Consider the following 16,511-nt stretch of genomic DNA (forward strand, 5'->3'; position numbering starts at 1 on the left):
GGAATCTGAACTCCAACACTTGGACTGAACTCGAATCAGAATTGGAGATCCTCTGATTTTGACATGACCACTTTTTACTTAAGGCAACTTAGACTTCTTAAAGCTAAGAATACAATTAAATTTTATTTGGGCTATCAAGAACATGATCCTAGGCCCTGCATTATTTTAAAACTGCATTTCTTCTGTCCTGAGTCTTCAAGTGCATTGCAATATTGGACTGGAATGGCATATGGGAGATTTTAATTTTTGTGTTTCTGACTATTAATTATATTCACTAATGCAACTTCTGCTGTTGATTTTCTCAGAGCGTGGTCATGGTTGTTTTCAGTGAGGATAAAAACAGAGATGAACAGCTGAAATACTGGAAATACTGGCATTCTCGGCAGCACACAGCTAAACAGAGGGTCCTCGACATTGGTGAGTGTAAGAGGATCTCCATATGTTTCAGGGAGGATTGCAGAATGTGGAAAGAACTGGTACCTTGCACAGGGATGTGGTGGGATATATTGGCAATGACTGCAAGGCTTGTACCACAGTTTTTATAAGAACAATGGCTTGTCCCTGCTAGGGCTGGGCTGTGGGGTCTATGAAGCAGGATGGACACCATGCAGAAGGAATGGTCCTCAGTAGTCACAAAAGAAGAGCTGCCCCTCGCATGTGTATTTTATGGTGTTCCACCTTCTGCTGCTGGGAAGTCGAGGTGTGTGCCTCCTCAGTAGTGGCAGAGTGTTTGTTTCCTTTAGTTTTTCAAAGGCTGATCCAGTCTTTGATCCAGTAGCAGCCCACATAACAGTTCTGTTACCTAATCTGATGTGTGAGTGCAGCCTGAGAGTGAAGATGCCATCGTTACGGTGACTGCGAAGGAGCACACAGGACTCCTACACCCCCAGTTTGTGAGTCTTATTGGTTTCAGAAGTGAGGGAGAAAGGAACTCTGAGCTCGGGTGTGCTATCCTGAGAGACCTGTTTACTCTTCATCCCATCTGAGGTATTTACAAGCCCATTTCAGCCTCAACTGCCCTATCCGCATGCTTGGGAGATTTTAATAGAGGAAGAACACATACCTGCTGCCAGGGAGCCTGAAGTTGAAATCTCTGGGAGTGTCTAGACATCAAGTGCTTCTCCTCTCCCACGTGCAGTTTACACACGCAGCCATCTGCAGTGGATTCCAGTCAAAGGAGTCCGTGGGACCTAAGCAGACAAAGTCTATCTTGTTTTGACCGCCTGAGGGAACCAAACCATTGAATGGAAGGAATGAGAGGGGGAAGAGAGGAGGGGGAAGAAAAAGCAGGGTTACTTGGAGAGAGCACTGCAAGACTTCAGGGATGATCAAACACCTCCAGTGCTGGGAATTGGTCCCTAAGTGCTCCTGCTCGTGTAGGGCCTTTCAACTTGCAAAAGCTGCAGCCTCCATTGAGGCTGGCATTATTTAAAGTCAAGTGTGTTTGGTCAAAGCAGCTCTTTCTGAATCTCCTCTCTGCCTCTTATCATCATAGTTTTGGCTGAACTATTTCCCCAATTTTTTATTTTTTTTGTCCTTTGGGATAGTTAAGGCAGTACAAGCTCCACCCCAGACCAAATGATTCCTCTCACGACACATTAAAAGAGCAAGTATGCTGCATCACAGCCATTTCTGAAGTCTGCCTGTTTTTTGTGCTAGTCCCTACAGGCTTGCAGTACTAATGCTCATACCGTTGAAGGTATGTGCTGAGGAGCTCGTTCCGCTGCAGTGCCAACACCCTCTGACACCACCGCGCTTGTGTACTGACACATTTCAGTCCCCTTGGCCGAACAAGTCAGCTTGTCGTGCATATTCTGTAAAAAGGTGCTCTGCAAAACAAGTGTTCTACATGAGCTGTGTGTTTAGCTGTGTTAAAGTGAAGGTCTTTTATGTTTTCATTAGTTTGAGATGAAATAGGTCTGTGCTGACTTTTGAGGCACTCTGGCATGTGTTCTTTATTTGGATGGCAAACATGAGCAAAGCCTGGTGTACCTGGTGTAAGACTGATAATAGCACTCCCTGTCAGATGTAAGAACTGTAAGACCACAGTTCATCTCAGTGTTTTCAGAAGAAAGTCCTCGATGTTGCTCAGTAGTGTTTTCTTGAGAACAACTGAAATACGGCCTCAGCTCTTACCAGGTCCTGAGTTTTTGAAGTACATTTCATTTTCTTTGGGACTTACATTGTGGATATTTGGCTTATTAGGGCAGGTTGACTCCCAACTACATTTCACATACAAGCATCAAGCTGCATTTAGCAAAATCTTCCAGTTTTCTCATCAGATGATCTAACTGAGCAACGTAGGGTAGGGGTTGAACAGGAAACTTTCAGGGGTCCCTTCCAAGTTAAATAATGGTGTGAGTCTCTGAAGATTTCCCTCTACATTAAAAATTCGTATCCTTGAAGGACTCCTGTAAAGGAATACTGAGTTAATGTCCAGGCCCTGTGTAGTTAACAGAGAGAATTAGGTGCCTATGAGGGTGATGATACGCCCTGGAGAACCATTTAAACAGGCAGTGAGAGCAGCTTGCTAAGGACAGAGGTATGTATCAGATTTGTCCCATCTTCAGAGGGTGGGCTGGCAACCTACTGGTAGTCCCACTTCTCTGTTATTTTGGATTTCACTCCAACTATCAACAGTATTTAAAGGGTTAATCAGGTGTTAGGGTCCTTTAAAACTATCTCTGAATAGATATAAATCTGTATAACCTGCTCCATAGAGGTTTATAATAATATTATTTTAACTTAATGTTTATAGCATATGTTTAACATCAGTGAATCCTTTTTAATTGTTTCTTAATGCACTTTTAATGTAGAACATGGCTTGGTCCTTAGCAGGCAGAGGATTGAATGAATTTGGGATGTTCTAGTTCTGGGGTCCCGCTATTCAGCCCTCAGGTGGGAGTGATGACTCTGCTTGTGCTACTTTTCTTGGTGGCACAGGCCTGTCTGTCTGTCTGCCTTCTGGCCTGCAGTTATATTCTGGAGATCAGAGGAAATAGGGTGACTTGGTTCCCTCACTCCAGGCATGCAGTGGTCAATGCTTTAATTTGTTTTTTTGTGGCTGGTGCTCCTCCTGGGAGGAAGAATGCTGGAATGGATTAGATGCAGCACCAGGTCTGAAGATGCATTGACATTAATAGGAGAAGCATGTGTGTATGTGTAAGCAAGTCCTTAGTGCTTGAGGAATCAACCCAAGGAGTTGACACTTATTAAGCAAGAAGAAAAGGTATTTTCTAGAATTTAGGCTATGCGCTGCTATAGATTTTTTTTTTCTGAAGAAGCAGGAAGACACCTTCCCTGTTTTTAGCAGGAGCGAGGAGAAAAAAAAGCTGACTTTTCCACAGTGCTGTGCTGTGTGACATTGGATCACTAGCGTTTTCTTTTAAAATAATGTCAAATAAAGAAGATAATACTAGATTGCAGCAAATATTATTTAGAATCAGTACCATAATTTGACTGATACTGGAACAGATTCAAACATGGACATAAAAGGTGAGTATGGAAGCTTTAGAGTGAGGTTATTTGTACTCTAGAGTCTTGCCCGTATATTTTGGCAGGATAGTTTGTATGATTTATATACACAACACAAAAAACTCCTGCAATGGTATGTAATGCATGAAAATTATTAGTATTTAGTGTTGAAATTTGCCATTGTTTAATATGCAGTTTACCCAAGAAAAGAGGAAATAGTTCCTGTAGAGCCATTTTCTTGCATAGTGAAGAAGCCAAATTTTCTACTTCTGGTAACTCACAGCAGCAGAAGAGGGAAAATTGTAGTCACACTAACAACTTTCAAATATCCTTGAATGTAAATGCTTCTTAATCTACTGAGGATCCTTCTTTAATTATCTGTAAATTGAGGGGAATAGGATGCTTTTAAACAGCAAGTCACATAGACACTTGATGAGATTTGTGTATGGCAATTAAGGAAGCAGAGGCATGTGCTGGAGGAAGGGAAAGGCTGGTGGGATGTGAGGTTCTGACAGCCTTTTATGAGAAGAAAACATGTGTCTTTACAAGACATCTTGTTCACGTCTTTCCAAAGTGCACCTACACAGCACGCCCATATGCAGCAGTCAGTTGCACGAGGCACTTTCTGGTGAATCATAAATTTAAGGGGGCGGGTGGATGTGTGCACATGCATATTAAACTACTTTTGTGTCTTCTAATTCCTCTCATTTGCATTCCCACACTGAATTTAGACAGTGAAGCCAATGACTTCAGTTAGGAAGGAGATCTGAGTTCATGATGGTGATGAAAAGTCTGCTTGGCTTCTCAAACACCATGTGCACTTGCTGCATCACCAAATATCTTGTTCTCTCAGAACACAGAATTTTTATTCTATCCAAAATACTGTATCCTAGGCACACAGTTTCACTTGCCCAGTCAAATGCCAGCATCCTTTCATTTCAGATGAGAGAAAAATATACCGATGGCATGTCTCAAATGTTAAATAATTCTGCTTGCAGCAATGGTTTTATTATATATGATTTTAAAACAGTTATTACCTAGAAATTATTGCTTAGAGACCAACAATTTATTTTTAGAAGAGCAAAGGAAATTAATATTGAAACCATTTGGGTGTCTCATTGACAGAATGCAGAAACATCCTCTTTCTATAACTGATAGCACAGCTAAGGATCAGTGTGCCTCTGAAGTGCAGGTTTGGGCAAACACTTAGATCAAGGCTGCTGCATGATGGACTCTCAGACGTCTGGCACTGAGTCCAATTACAACCATTACAGCCCTGGAGGGATTCTAAGGAAATGTATATGTCCCAGAGACAGGTGATGCATTTTTGTGAAGAATCTGGAAGTTTCTTTAATCAAGCAGATATTACCTTCTTACAAACCTTGTCTGTCTCTTAATCTGCCATCAAAAAGAAGAAAGCGTGTTAAAGTGGCTGGCTAAGGGAGAGAAAAAGGGGGCTTGTTCCTTTTTCCATTATGAAGAAGACCTGGAAGTTGTCTGTCTTACATGTTTTTCTGCCCTTACTGTTTTTGGTGGGGTGTGGGTGATCTTTGAAATTTGGACTTCCTCCCTCTTGCTTTGCATTCCTTCTGAAACACTACCTTATTGGTAATATCAGGACCTCTTTGGAAAGAAGTGAGAAGAGGGTACAGATTTTGTAGTCAGACAATTTTAAAATACTTTGTTCATTTGTTTGATATTTTAGTATCATACACACTTTGGAGAAAGGACCTTTGTTGTTTTGGTTCTTTGTTATGTAGGGTGTTTACTTGTTTTTAAATAGAGACCCAGCATCCAGTGCAGTAATTCCTGGAAGAATTGAAATGGCTGGGCAAGGGATGTGCACTTCTGATTATTTACTCCAATGATAGCTCTTAGCTTTTTAGAAAGCCTCTTTAGGATTTACCGTAATGTTGCCTATTTATGTCGAGGTTTTAATGGTCCCTATAAAAGTTGCAATAGCTCTGAGTTTATTTTGCTGCTTTGGCCATATACCTTGGCCAAGCTAATGAATGCACCCACTCAATCCTACTACAGTCATACTTATTTGTTTTAGAGAGGCAAGCAATATTTTGCAAGAACATTAGCTAGTGATGTGCTATGCATAAGACTCAAGCTGCAGTATATTACCTCTTTGCAATTTACCTATTAATAACTCAATGTAAACAATACAAGACGTAGTCTTGATGCATTAGGCAACACAGCTAAAAAAACAAAGATGTACTATAAACTGTAAAAGAGAAAGTTCTAACTTTTTTCATCAGTCATTTGTTTGTTATTTCTTACAGCTGATTACAAGGAGAGTTTTAATACCATCGGGAATATTGAAGAAATTGCATTCAATGCTGTGTCCTTTACTTGGGATGTCAATGAGGAGGCAAAGGTGAGGAAAAGCCATGGTGTCGCTTTATAAGTACCATACACCCTTAGTCACTGTTCCACTTTTCTCCTTTTTAACAAATAATAAGAAGGGTAGGTAGAGGTGAGAGAGCTCAGTCTCTGCAAAGCCAGGCAAACAGTGGTCTTTCACTGACTTCAGGGATTCTGGCCACCTGTAACAGGGAAGATGACATATAACAGCTGTTGGGATGATATTGCGTTCACACCTGTATCACTGGCAAATAGAGATGTAGCTCTGAGGGAAACCTGCAGGGCCATCATAGTGTAGTTTCTCACTTGTGGCCTCTCAGTGATTTTCCATTTATATTATGGCCAGCCTCAGAAACACTTGAAGGTTTTTTTGTACTTGGAAAGTGAGTGTAGGACATGGGTGAATATTTTCTTTCTCTATCAACTTCCTTTCTACACTATTAACATCTCTAATAATCAATATTCTGTAAGCTAGACTATGCTTTGTGCCATTATTTTCATAGTGTTACACAGACTGTCCTTTCAATTGAAAAGGAATGTATTTTTGAGGAGTGATGCATTCTTTCTTCCTTTTTGCATTTGGGGATGTGGTTGCTACAGTGGACCTATAAACCAGGACAGCAGAGCACCACGATAAGCTTCTTACAGATAACGTTGTCCAAAGGGTGGCAGTGTTTCAGCTGCATGGACTAGTGTAGGAGAAATGAAAAGCTGCTGGTAATTATAAAAAGAAGTTGGCCCCTGGAAAGCAAACAAGGGAAAAAGGCTGTAAAATGAGTGGGGGTAATGCAAGACTCTCAGGGATGTAGAAATAGTAAACAGCAAACACTGTTTAGCTTAGCAAACTCATTGACAACTGTTTTCATGTTGAATACAAAATGCCCAGTGTTCAAGTAATGCTAAGGATCTTTCAAATACAGAGACATCTTCGTGCGTGATTCCCCACTGCACTTCTAACAGAGCAGTAGAGAGATTGCACTGAGTGTGCGAATCCTGTGAGAGACTGCATCAAGCACAGAGTGGTAGCGTTAACATCCACTGTCCTGACTTGCTGATGGAAGGTGCTGAGATTTGTAGTAACAGGGATTTTAATCTCTGATGCACATTTTAAAAGAATAGACCTCTAAAGAAAAGAGTAGTTCTGAAAACTGCCTAGGTCTTTCGAAAGCTGGCGTTGGTAAACAGGGTTGTACTTGGCCCAGTTGCTAATGGTGCTATATTTAAACCCTATTATGTGATTCCATTTCAAAATACAGTGGTATGTTGTCCTTGGCAGTCACACAGGTGACTGTTGTGTGTATATGATCATTATGCAAGCAGATAAAGCCAATACAAGTTTGGGATCTCCAACACGACGGACTTTCCCCAAGGACCTTTAGAGAAGTGCTACAGGGGCTAAAGCATGGCAATCTCGTCCTGCCACCAGCTACTGTCCCCATTGCCAGGGCTGTCAGTTCTTTCACATACTTGCATTTGCAGCTGCAAGCCAGACTTAGCAAGACACCATGTTGATCCAGGAGAAAGAAACTCACATCCACTAATGTCAGGTGTTGTCCTTGGCCATTTTGTTCTAATCTCACACCATTCACATTGCTCCTGCCTTGGGTGCCAGAATATTTAGAACACAACTCTTGCAATGATCACTAGAGTTACAACATAGTGAGATTTTAAAATAATGGTTCTCTTGTTATTGCTGCATTAAAAAGTGTGAGGAATGAAATTTAAGAATGACACTCGTGTTTCTACAGGAAATAGTTATTAAAATGCAAATTGGCTTATGCATATTTGTTTTGGGTGCTAGTTATCAAATATCTGATCATTTAGGAGCTTGAACTGAAAATGTATTGATAAAAGTAAGAGGATTCATAACATGGTTTTGTATTGGGCTATCAAGCATAAATCAGGTTGTACCTGTAAGCTTATCATCATGCACTAAAGTGCTTCCCTCCCCGCACACGTGTGCACGTACCCACATGCTGGCTCTTGTTGGAGAGTCTCATGCAATAACCAGTTGTGCTGGGTCTGGGGATTCCCATAGGATGCCCCTGTGGTGTTTGGAAGCTGTGGACTCTGAGGCATGTCACTGAAGGCTGTTTTTTCTCCAGCAATTACCTCATCCAAGAGAGATGAAGAATTTCAAGATCTAATTACAGACTCTCTTTTCTTAAGCTTTTTGAATGATGATCTTTAAACTTGCTCCATTGTTTCTGCTCAGTGTTGTTTTCCCTTTTCACCACAATTTGAAGATTAAAACTTAACTTCACAGGCATGAAGACTTTTCTCTCCTGAGTCAGACAAGAGCAGCACAGAGCAGTTCCTTCTAGGGCCTCTGAGATGTGGTGTGATGAAGTGCTCTGCTGGCCTGGGAAGAAATCAAGTATTGGGGCCTGTTCTGTTTAATCTCTTTGTCAATGATCTGGACGAGGGGATCGAGTGCACCCTCAGTAAGTTTGCAGATGACACCAAGTTGGGTGGGAGTGTTGATCTGCTGGAGGGTAGGAAGACCATACAGAGGGATCTGAACCGGCTGGATCATTGGGCCAATTGTATGAGGTTCAACAAGGCCAAGTGCTGGTTCCTGCGCTTGGATCACAACAACCCCAGGCAGCGCTACAGGAGAAGAGTGGCTGGAAAGGTGCCTGGCAGAAAAATACCTGGGGGTGTTGGTTGACAGCTGGCTGAATACGAGCCCGCAGTGTGCCCAGGTGGCCAATAAGGCAAACAGCATCCTGGCTTGTATCAGGAATAGTGTGGCCAGCAGGACTAGGGAAGAGGTTGTCCTACTGTACTTGGCGCTGGTGAGGCCTCACCTTGAATACTGTGTTTAGTTTTGGGCTCCTCATGACAAGAAAGACATTGAGGTGCTGGAGATTGTTAGAGAAGGGCAGTGAAGCTGATGAGGGGTCTGGGGCACAAGTCTTATGAGGAGCAGCTGAGGGAACAGGGGCTGTTCAGCCTGGAGAAAAGGAGGCTGAGGGGAGACCTTATTGCTGTCTACAACTACTTGAAAGGAAGTTGTAGCATGGAGGGGGTTGGTCTCTTCTCCCAGGTAACGAGCTACAGAATGAGAGGAAATGGCCTCAGGTTGTGCCAGGGAAGGTTTAGATTGGATATTAGGAAAAATTTCTTCACGGAAAGGATTGTCAAGCATTGGAAGAGGCTGCCCAGGGAAGTGGTTGAGTCACCATCCCTGGAGGTTTTTAAAAGACATGTAGATGTGGCGCTTAGAGACATGGTTTAGTGGCAGGCTTGGCAGTGTTAGGTTCATGATTGGACTTGATGATTTTAAAGATATTTTCCAACCTTAATGATTCTATTCTATGATTCTATGAAAACAGACTGTTGTTGGAAGTGCACAGGGGAGTGGTCTTGAAAAATCAAACAGAAGCAGCAGAAGTCATCTAACCAAATCTCTCTCCTGGGAGACTGAACCTGCACGTATGAGCATCAGATTTCTCACTTTCCTACTCTGCCTGGAGGGCAGCTGATTTAAAGCCAGATTTCTCCTTCCACAGCTCGAGCAGAGCAGTGCCCTCCTCCTGGAAGCCCTGCAGGATGAGGGTATAACAGCTTGGGTGTGACAGCCAGAATCTGCCTGTTAACAGTGAGTGTGCTAGGGGTTTGTAAGGCAGCATCTCAGCTGGATCTTATGTGGAAGAAACAGGCATTAGAGTACAGGCAGAGGGCCTCTGTTGCCTCAGTAATGTGAAGGGAACTGGGCTGTTGGCTTCAGCTTCTGGTGCTCGGTCCCTCATCTTCCGACTGCTGGTTGGCAAAACAAGTCAATGGAAGAGGGAATCTTGTACAGCACGTATAGAGCTGTGGAATAAACTCACCATTGCTTTCCATGAACTAAGGGAACAGCACCAAAGTCAGAAACAGAACTCTGCTAGTGTTTCCTCTGCTGTATCTGGCTGACAACAGAGTCCCCTGGCCTCCTGGCAGAGCAGAGCTGTGGCCCCGGGCACATCCTCATCTTTTCCTAGAACAAAGTCCTTTTCTGCTGGGGCCGTTGTCTAGAGGTCACCATGGGGCTTGTGGTTCAGAGCAGGATACAGAGAAATGAGAGGAAGGGTCTACAGCCATGTCAAACTCTTCCTTATGCTGCCTTGAGACAAAAATACTGTGGAATAAGAAAGCAGAGGTAGTAAGTGAAGAATACTTTTTGTACAGTCTATCCTCGTTTCACTCCTGTATTTACTTCTGTATATAAATATGCAACATTTATAGGCAAGGTGATTTGTTGATTCCCTTTGATTGAACTTGAATGCTATGTTTGGTATTTTTAAAGGAGTTCTTTTAAAAAAGGTGAGGAAACAAACAACAATTAACAAGAACTGGCTGACTTTTTAACCATCTTTTAAAAGTCTTTTTATGATATGCTAGAAAGTAGTTAGTTGCTTTGCTGTTGCTCCTGGCTGGTTGACAAAGTTCCAGTGAAGGCTTTTGAACAGAGAGCTCAGCTTCATTTTTGATAGACATACATCTGCCTGCTTGCAGTCTGGTTGCTGACAGAAGTTAGTTTGCAGGAAAGAGAGTTAAGAACCAGTACTCTCCTGGTCAATGGAGAACATCTTTGTCATAAATCATACCGACTCTTTGAGTTTTTCTTCTCTTCAGTTAATACTTTGCTAATTTAAAATGGTTCAGATGACATTACTCTGAAAAAATGCATTAATTGTGTATTTTTATGGAAAACACTTTTAAACCTCAAATTCAAAGGTGTGACTTCAGTGAACAGTTGCTAAAGAAAAATGTCATCTTAAAGCAGACAAAAAATACTTTTCAGTGGTATCCACAAATTACTAATTTCTGCGAAGTGCTGCAACTTGGACATACAGCAACAGACATGTTGGTGGACATGTTATTCAGGCAGGTGCTGGCACATGCTTTTTGGTGTATACAGAAGTTGTGTGTTGTGTAGCTGTTGTGTATACTTGCGTGCAATCATTGTCCTGCTATATTTAACTGAAATGTAGATCTTTAATCCAAAGCGTGCTGAAGCCTCTGGGAACCTTTCCAGTTATTTAATGAGTTTTGGCATAGCCCATACAGTAATAAGCTGTGTTTTCAATGAGCGATTTGCAGGATTAGGTTCTCGGATGTTGTGGGCTGAAGTGAGCCATGATTCCAGTGGGCACAACTGTAAAATCAAGCTGATAGAGTAGCACAGTCAGTCTATTGGTGATTTGTATTGTGACAATCCATATTTCTTTAACATTGCTAGCAATACTTAGGGCAAGCTTTGACTAGTATAAGAATTATTTTGTTCTTAATTATTAATTGCCTTTCTAACTTAAATTTCATTTAATTAGGGAGGAAATTAATATTTTCTCTACTCTCAAAATTTAAAGGTTGGAGGAAGATACTTTATTTGAGAAAATTAGTACCAGAAATTATGTAGGATTAGACTTGGAAACTGGTTTAATAAACCATGTCTGTGTGTGTATACATGCATATATATTTTTTTAATATATATGTGTCATGCATGCACACGCATGTATATATATCAAAGAAGCGTTAACCTGTGGTAGCAAATAATGTTAAAATTTCTATGTGTACAAATGGTTCAGTAAGTATGCATCTGAGATTGAAGGCAAATGGCATTTTTATGTAGTTGCTGGGGTGTGGTGTGGGTTGAGGAAGCTTCAAAAGAGTAGTGTAAACATTTGCCAGAGACATTTATATTGAAATAAAACAAAGATCTTGCCTTTGCATGGGATTTATAAGGTAACGGCTGGCAGAAGAAGCTATAAACCCACACTTTCTGTGTATCCAAGGAATGTTGGGATCGACGTTAGTTGTTCGAGAGAGAAGTCATTTAACTCTTTGTTGTTAACAGTCTGGAGGGATGAACCCCTTTAAAATAAGGTTTTGTAAAGACCCATTGCCCAGGTGTAAATTCTATGTACTGCAAGTATTCAGTAGAGAAACTGCTTAAATTTTCTGATTTTGTGCTATAATACACTGTTCCCTCCCTTCTGGCCTTGGCTCTTTCTGTAATGATGGGAGCCCAAAATGTAAATAGTAATAAAAGGCCTATATTTGAGGTTTTGTAACTGTGGACCTTTAAAGTGTATAAGCTGAGAGACCACAGCAGGAGTCGTGTTGGCTGGATTAAATGATAAAAGGGGAAATGCATTTCTGGGCCTTGCTTTCTCTTAAGGCAGGATACTGTGTTTGTGTCTTGTACATCACTAATTATGCTGCAGTGTTTAACAAACAGTCAGTAATTCACATAATAACAGCTACACTGTGGAGGAGTGCCTTCCCAAAAGAGAGAGTGCTTTTTCTAGACGTGCTCTAAAACCAACAGAAGAGTTGTCCTTATCTTAGGTCCCTTTTGAAACTTTCTCAGGCACCAAATGTTTCTCCAAATTAGTTTTTCATTGCCAATGGCATGCCTGAGCTGGAGACTAGATGGGTGGAACTCTATCATTAATTGCTCTAATCTAAAATATGCTGACATTAAAAAAAAAAGACATCAGTGTAGCAACAACCCAAACTTGTTCCCGATAGCAGAACATTGCTAAAATCTAGTTTGCACAGGAAAAAAAAAGTTTGTAAATGAATTCAGGTACAACCATAGTCACATTCATTAAAATAGTTCTAAGTCAAGTGTAGACAGGGCCCCGGGGGGAAAAAAGCAGTGATTTCTGCTCCTGCTACTGTATTTCTACTTAACTCTACATTTTCTAGCCATGTAACTCTACCATGCAAGAGACCAGAACAAGGAGGCTCTCAAACCAGAATGTCTTCCAAGAGAGGTAGAATGGGGTTATTATCTTGGCGGTCAGTGGGGTTGCTTTGCTCCTTGTCTCACTGAGAGTGGGGAGTACCTGCGTATGGACAGGAGCTGCAAAGAGGGAGAAATGGGGGTTGCAGGGGGCAAAGTAGGCTGTGCTTGGGCAGGCAGGTGAAACCAGAGCCGGCAGCATTCCTTGGCTGCTGCCTCGGGAGGCGAAGGCTTCGGGGCAGGGCAGGGCCAGAGAGAAGGGGACTGTCCAGAGGGTTCCCCAGCTCCCGTTCAGCGCAGCAGCCTGCTGCACCACGGTGGTGAAACTGGTGCAAATGTTCAGTCGTGCATAGAAAGAAAAACTCCTAAAATCAATTGAAGTAACAGAACTTAGGCCCTCTTCCCCCTCCCTCTGCACACCCCCAATGTTTTCCAAATCCAATGTCAGTGTTGTGCTAATAGAAGATTGTATAGAGACAGAAAATTTTCCCCAAAATAAATTATCTGTGTTAATTTGAACCCATCTATCTGCAAGGTTTAAATGATAGAAAGTATAATACACTTCATGCTCATGAATGCACAGTCATTGCTCCTTAGAGAGATCCTGATGTATTACAGTGTCAGGACTAGGATATTGAATCTTACAGCATCAATCTATTATTCATGCTCAATCTGTTATTGCTGTATAAGGACTCCTAAAATGATCAAGTCTGTCTTCCTCAGCAGCTCCTGCTCTGTTCAGTGTTTCTGGAGGCAGTGGAAGAGATGACACACAGTGTATGTGGGTGATTAAGGTGGTACAAAGTCTTTTATAACTTCTCAGCTGAGCATGTAGCAAAGGTGGTAGATGCACAAGCTGCTGAGTAGATGCAATGCCTGCATGTCCCCTTTCACATTTTAACATACAGTTCGGAAGATCCTTGTATGGGCTAAAATATAGCAAGACCAGATTCTGGTTTATGCCAGACCTCATTCCACTGCTCTGTGTTCACACACGCTTCAAAGCATTGCCCAGACTCTGTAAAGGAGTCCGAAGGCAAATGAAAATGCACGCCATCATATTTCAAAGGCATTTGCACCCGTGTCCACACTTACCTTTGGAGCTGGCGAGACCAAGTTGTAATTTGAAACAGAAATAACACTATCTGCTTCAAAATCAGAGTTTCACCTAGGGCCCTTCCCCACCTCCCTCCTCTCCCTGCAGTTAAAGGTCAACTATTTCATTTGTAAATGCAGCTCTCTGATACCATCAGAAGCAGAAATGTGGAGGTGCCATTAGCTCAGTCAGGCAAACAAGCTGCTCTGGCTCCATCGTAAAAAACCAACTGTAACGTTAACTTCTACCATTAGGGTAAAGTGTACCCGCACCAGCCCTACCAGAGCCTTTCTTTATTCTCAGCTGCCTTTCTCTTAGGGATGTTAGTATTCTGGTCACTCAAACTTTTTTTTTTTTCCTGCTTGTGGATTGGGGAGGGTTCCTTCTTGCTCTCATCTCCCTTCCTGATTCCTCCCAGACCTCTGGGGGTCTGTTGGCCTCTCCTCTGCCCAACCAGGTGTGCATCAGGTCTGTTTGAGAGCTGCTGCAGATCTCTTCCTTCCTGAGTGTGCTCGTTCTGCTGGAGCAGGTTTCACATCCTCCTCATTCAGAAAATATGAACTGGCAGCTTTCTGTGTCCTTTTCCTTAGTTCACAGTTTTGGTTTGTTGTTGGTTTTTAAACTGAGGGAAAGTAGAATCAGATCAATAAATAATTGGCCCAAATTACTATGTAATGCACATATTCACCAGTGGAAAAACAACTGGATTTTTAATCCAGTTTCATCTCTCAAGTTTCATGCACCCTATCCTGACTGAAAGAAGCCAGGGATGTTTCAGTTCATGGTTCCAGCTTGCTTTCCATCAAAATAGTCCTTGGGAGACTTGGGGATGGGAGACCCTTCTGCCATGTGCTGTACAAGCTCATGGCACATGAGACACACCTTGTTCTGTACTGATGGAGGTTAGCGGGCAGGAGGTGACTGGTGGCTATTGACACGTAAGTGGGCATAGAAGAAAAGCACGAGAGGGATTTCTGAAGCAAAGGCAGGCAGGACTTGCCAGGAACTGAGGACAGTAACAAGTTGCCTGGATGCTACATGGCGAAGGGGACTTTAGAGAAGAGATAGGGAGTGGTTTTGTAAGTGTTTGAGAACCTCCTCCCCAGTTTGAAAGGCAGGATGAGATGTTTTTTTGAAATTATAGAAGGATTGTGAAGGACCCTTAAAATGAAGACGAGGAGTATCTGTTGGTGGGATGGAGGAAGGGGTACAGTTGATGAGAGTGTGAAGAGAATTGGGGAGCAGGCGGAATGGTAGGGCTTTTCTTTGGTTACACTGAACTTAAATTATGAGCTGTTGGAAGAACGAGCCAGACCAAAATATGTCTGGTAAGGACGATGTAAGATGATCTTCCTATGTCTATATTAACAAATAATGCAAACATACAGAGCAGGTTTGTAGAGTGGAACAAGTCAGGGCTGAAGACCTGACATCCACATGAGACATATTTTAGGAAGTTTTATCTCAGATTATCTTTAGTCAGTTCCCACAGACTGAGTAACCATTAGCAGCTGGAGAATGTGAGGTGTGCTCCTAGGACACATCTTCTGGCCTGGCTCTTCCAAAAAGAATCTAGCTTATGCACTCTGAGCTCTCTCATGTGAACCAAAAGCAAGGTAAGTTGGGACAATCAAATGATTCACTTCAAATGTGAGCTCCTGATCTAAACTGAAGCACTGATGCTTTAAAAGTTTGTCTTTCTTCCCAGCGTGGGAGCATCTTTGCTGGACTTAGGACAGAAGTGGAGAAAAAATGTGTGAAATGCCAAGTGTGGATCATAGCTGAATTTTTTTTTTGAGGGGGGGTGTCTGCTTTTATTTCCCCTTTGTTGTCTTGTGTTTCCAGAAATTTAATAGTTGTTTGCACCACATTTAAAAAATAAACTCTCTGCCACACAGATTTTCATCACAGTGAATTGCTTGAGCACAGACTTCTCCTCACAAAAAGGAGTAAAAGGGCTTCCTTTGATGATTCAGATTGATACGTACAGCTACAACAACCGCAGCAATAAACCCATCCACCGAGCCTACTGCCAGATCAAAGTTTTTTGTGACAAGGTAAGTGAAAAGCACAATTACCATTGATAGAGAAGCAACCTTGTTAGGCGGTTTACTGCTGCTGCATTTTAGACCTAATTAAATGTCTTTTCTTTCCCTGAAGAGTTATGTTTCATGGTAGAATTTGGACCAGCTATATCATAAATCTAACAGATGATCATGTAATTATTTTACTGTTTTGCAACCTTTTTGGCCCTGATTCCTCAGCTTGTAAGTGATAGTTGGACTGTTTAAGGACAGCGTGTTACAGGTTACAATACAGGAATGTCAAAAAAGTCATAGAAAGCACAAACCTAAAGATCTCTACTTGGAAGGTAAGTTCTGACTATAGACTCACGCAAGTGCATGTCTGATGATGTTATTCCTTCTGGTTCTAACAGCCAGGATAGGTAACATGTAATCTTTGTGGAGAGGTCTCTGGTAGAGAAATGCACCTTTCAGAAAAGCCTGCTAAGTTCTGTTTTGTGATACAGTGGAAAACACCAAGTCCCAGTGATGCACCTAATTTTTTTTTCTCCTTGCTTGATTGCGAACTTATTTTGAAACCTTCAGTGAGCCTTTTATGTTGCTAGGATTTTCTTATTAAAAGTAAACTGCAAAAATAAATTAGCCATTCCCATTTTGTAGTTCAGTAACTATTATTTTTTTCCCTCTTTTGCTCACTCATTTTGCAAAATTTGGTTCTTTTACAATGGGTTTTGCCACTCCTTTGTGAGAAGTGGTAGGATTTTTCAGCATCAAAACATAGATCATGCCTTAATGAGTCTGACAGTGTCAT

General features: G+C 41.8%; 1 protein-coding gene across 2 annotated transcripts in view; it reads left to right on the plus strand.

Annotated features, from left to right (window-relative positions):
- Nucleotides 1–16,511, plus strand: part of GRHL2 (grainyhead like transcription factor 2) — a 66,494-nt gene that overhangs the window by 25,388 nt on the left and 24,595 nt on the right. For both annotated transcript variants that reach the window (XM_065628585.1, XM_065628584.1), the window contains 3 exons: nt 306–417; nt 5,763–5,857; nt 15,575–15,733. In XM_065628585.1, coding sequence (XP_065484657.1) covers nt 306–417; nt 5,763–5,857; nt 15,575–15,733 — 366 coding nt within the window. The remainder of the gene's footprint in view (nt 1–305; nt 418–5,762; nt 5,858–15,574; nt 15,734–16,511) is intronic.

This window comes from Caloenas nicobarica, chromosome 2, assembly GCF_036013445.1.
Source record: "Caloenas nicobarica isolate bCalNic1 chromosome 2, bCalNic1.hap1, whole genome shotgun sequence".
Taxonomy (NCBI): Eukaryota; Metazoa; Chordata; class Aves; order Columbiformes; family Columbidae; genus Caloenas; species Caloenas nicobarica.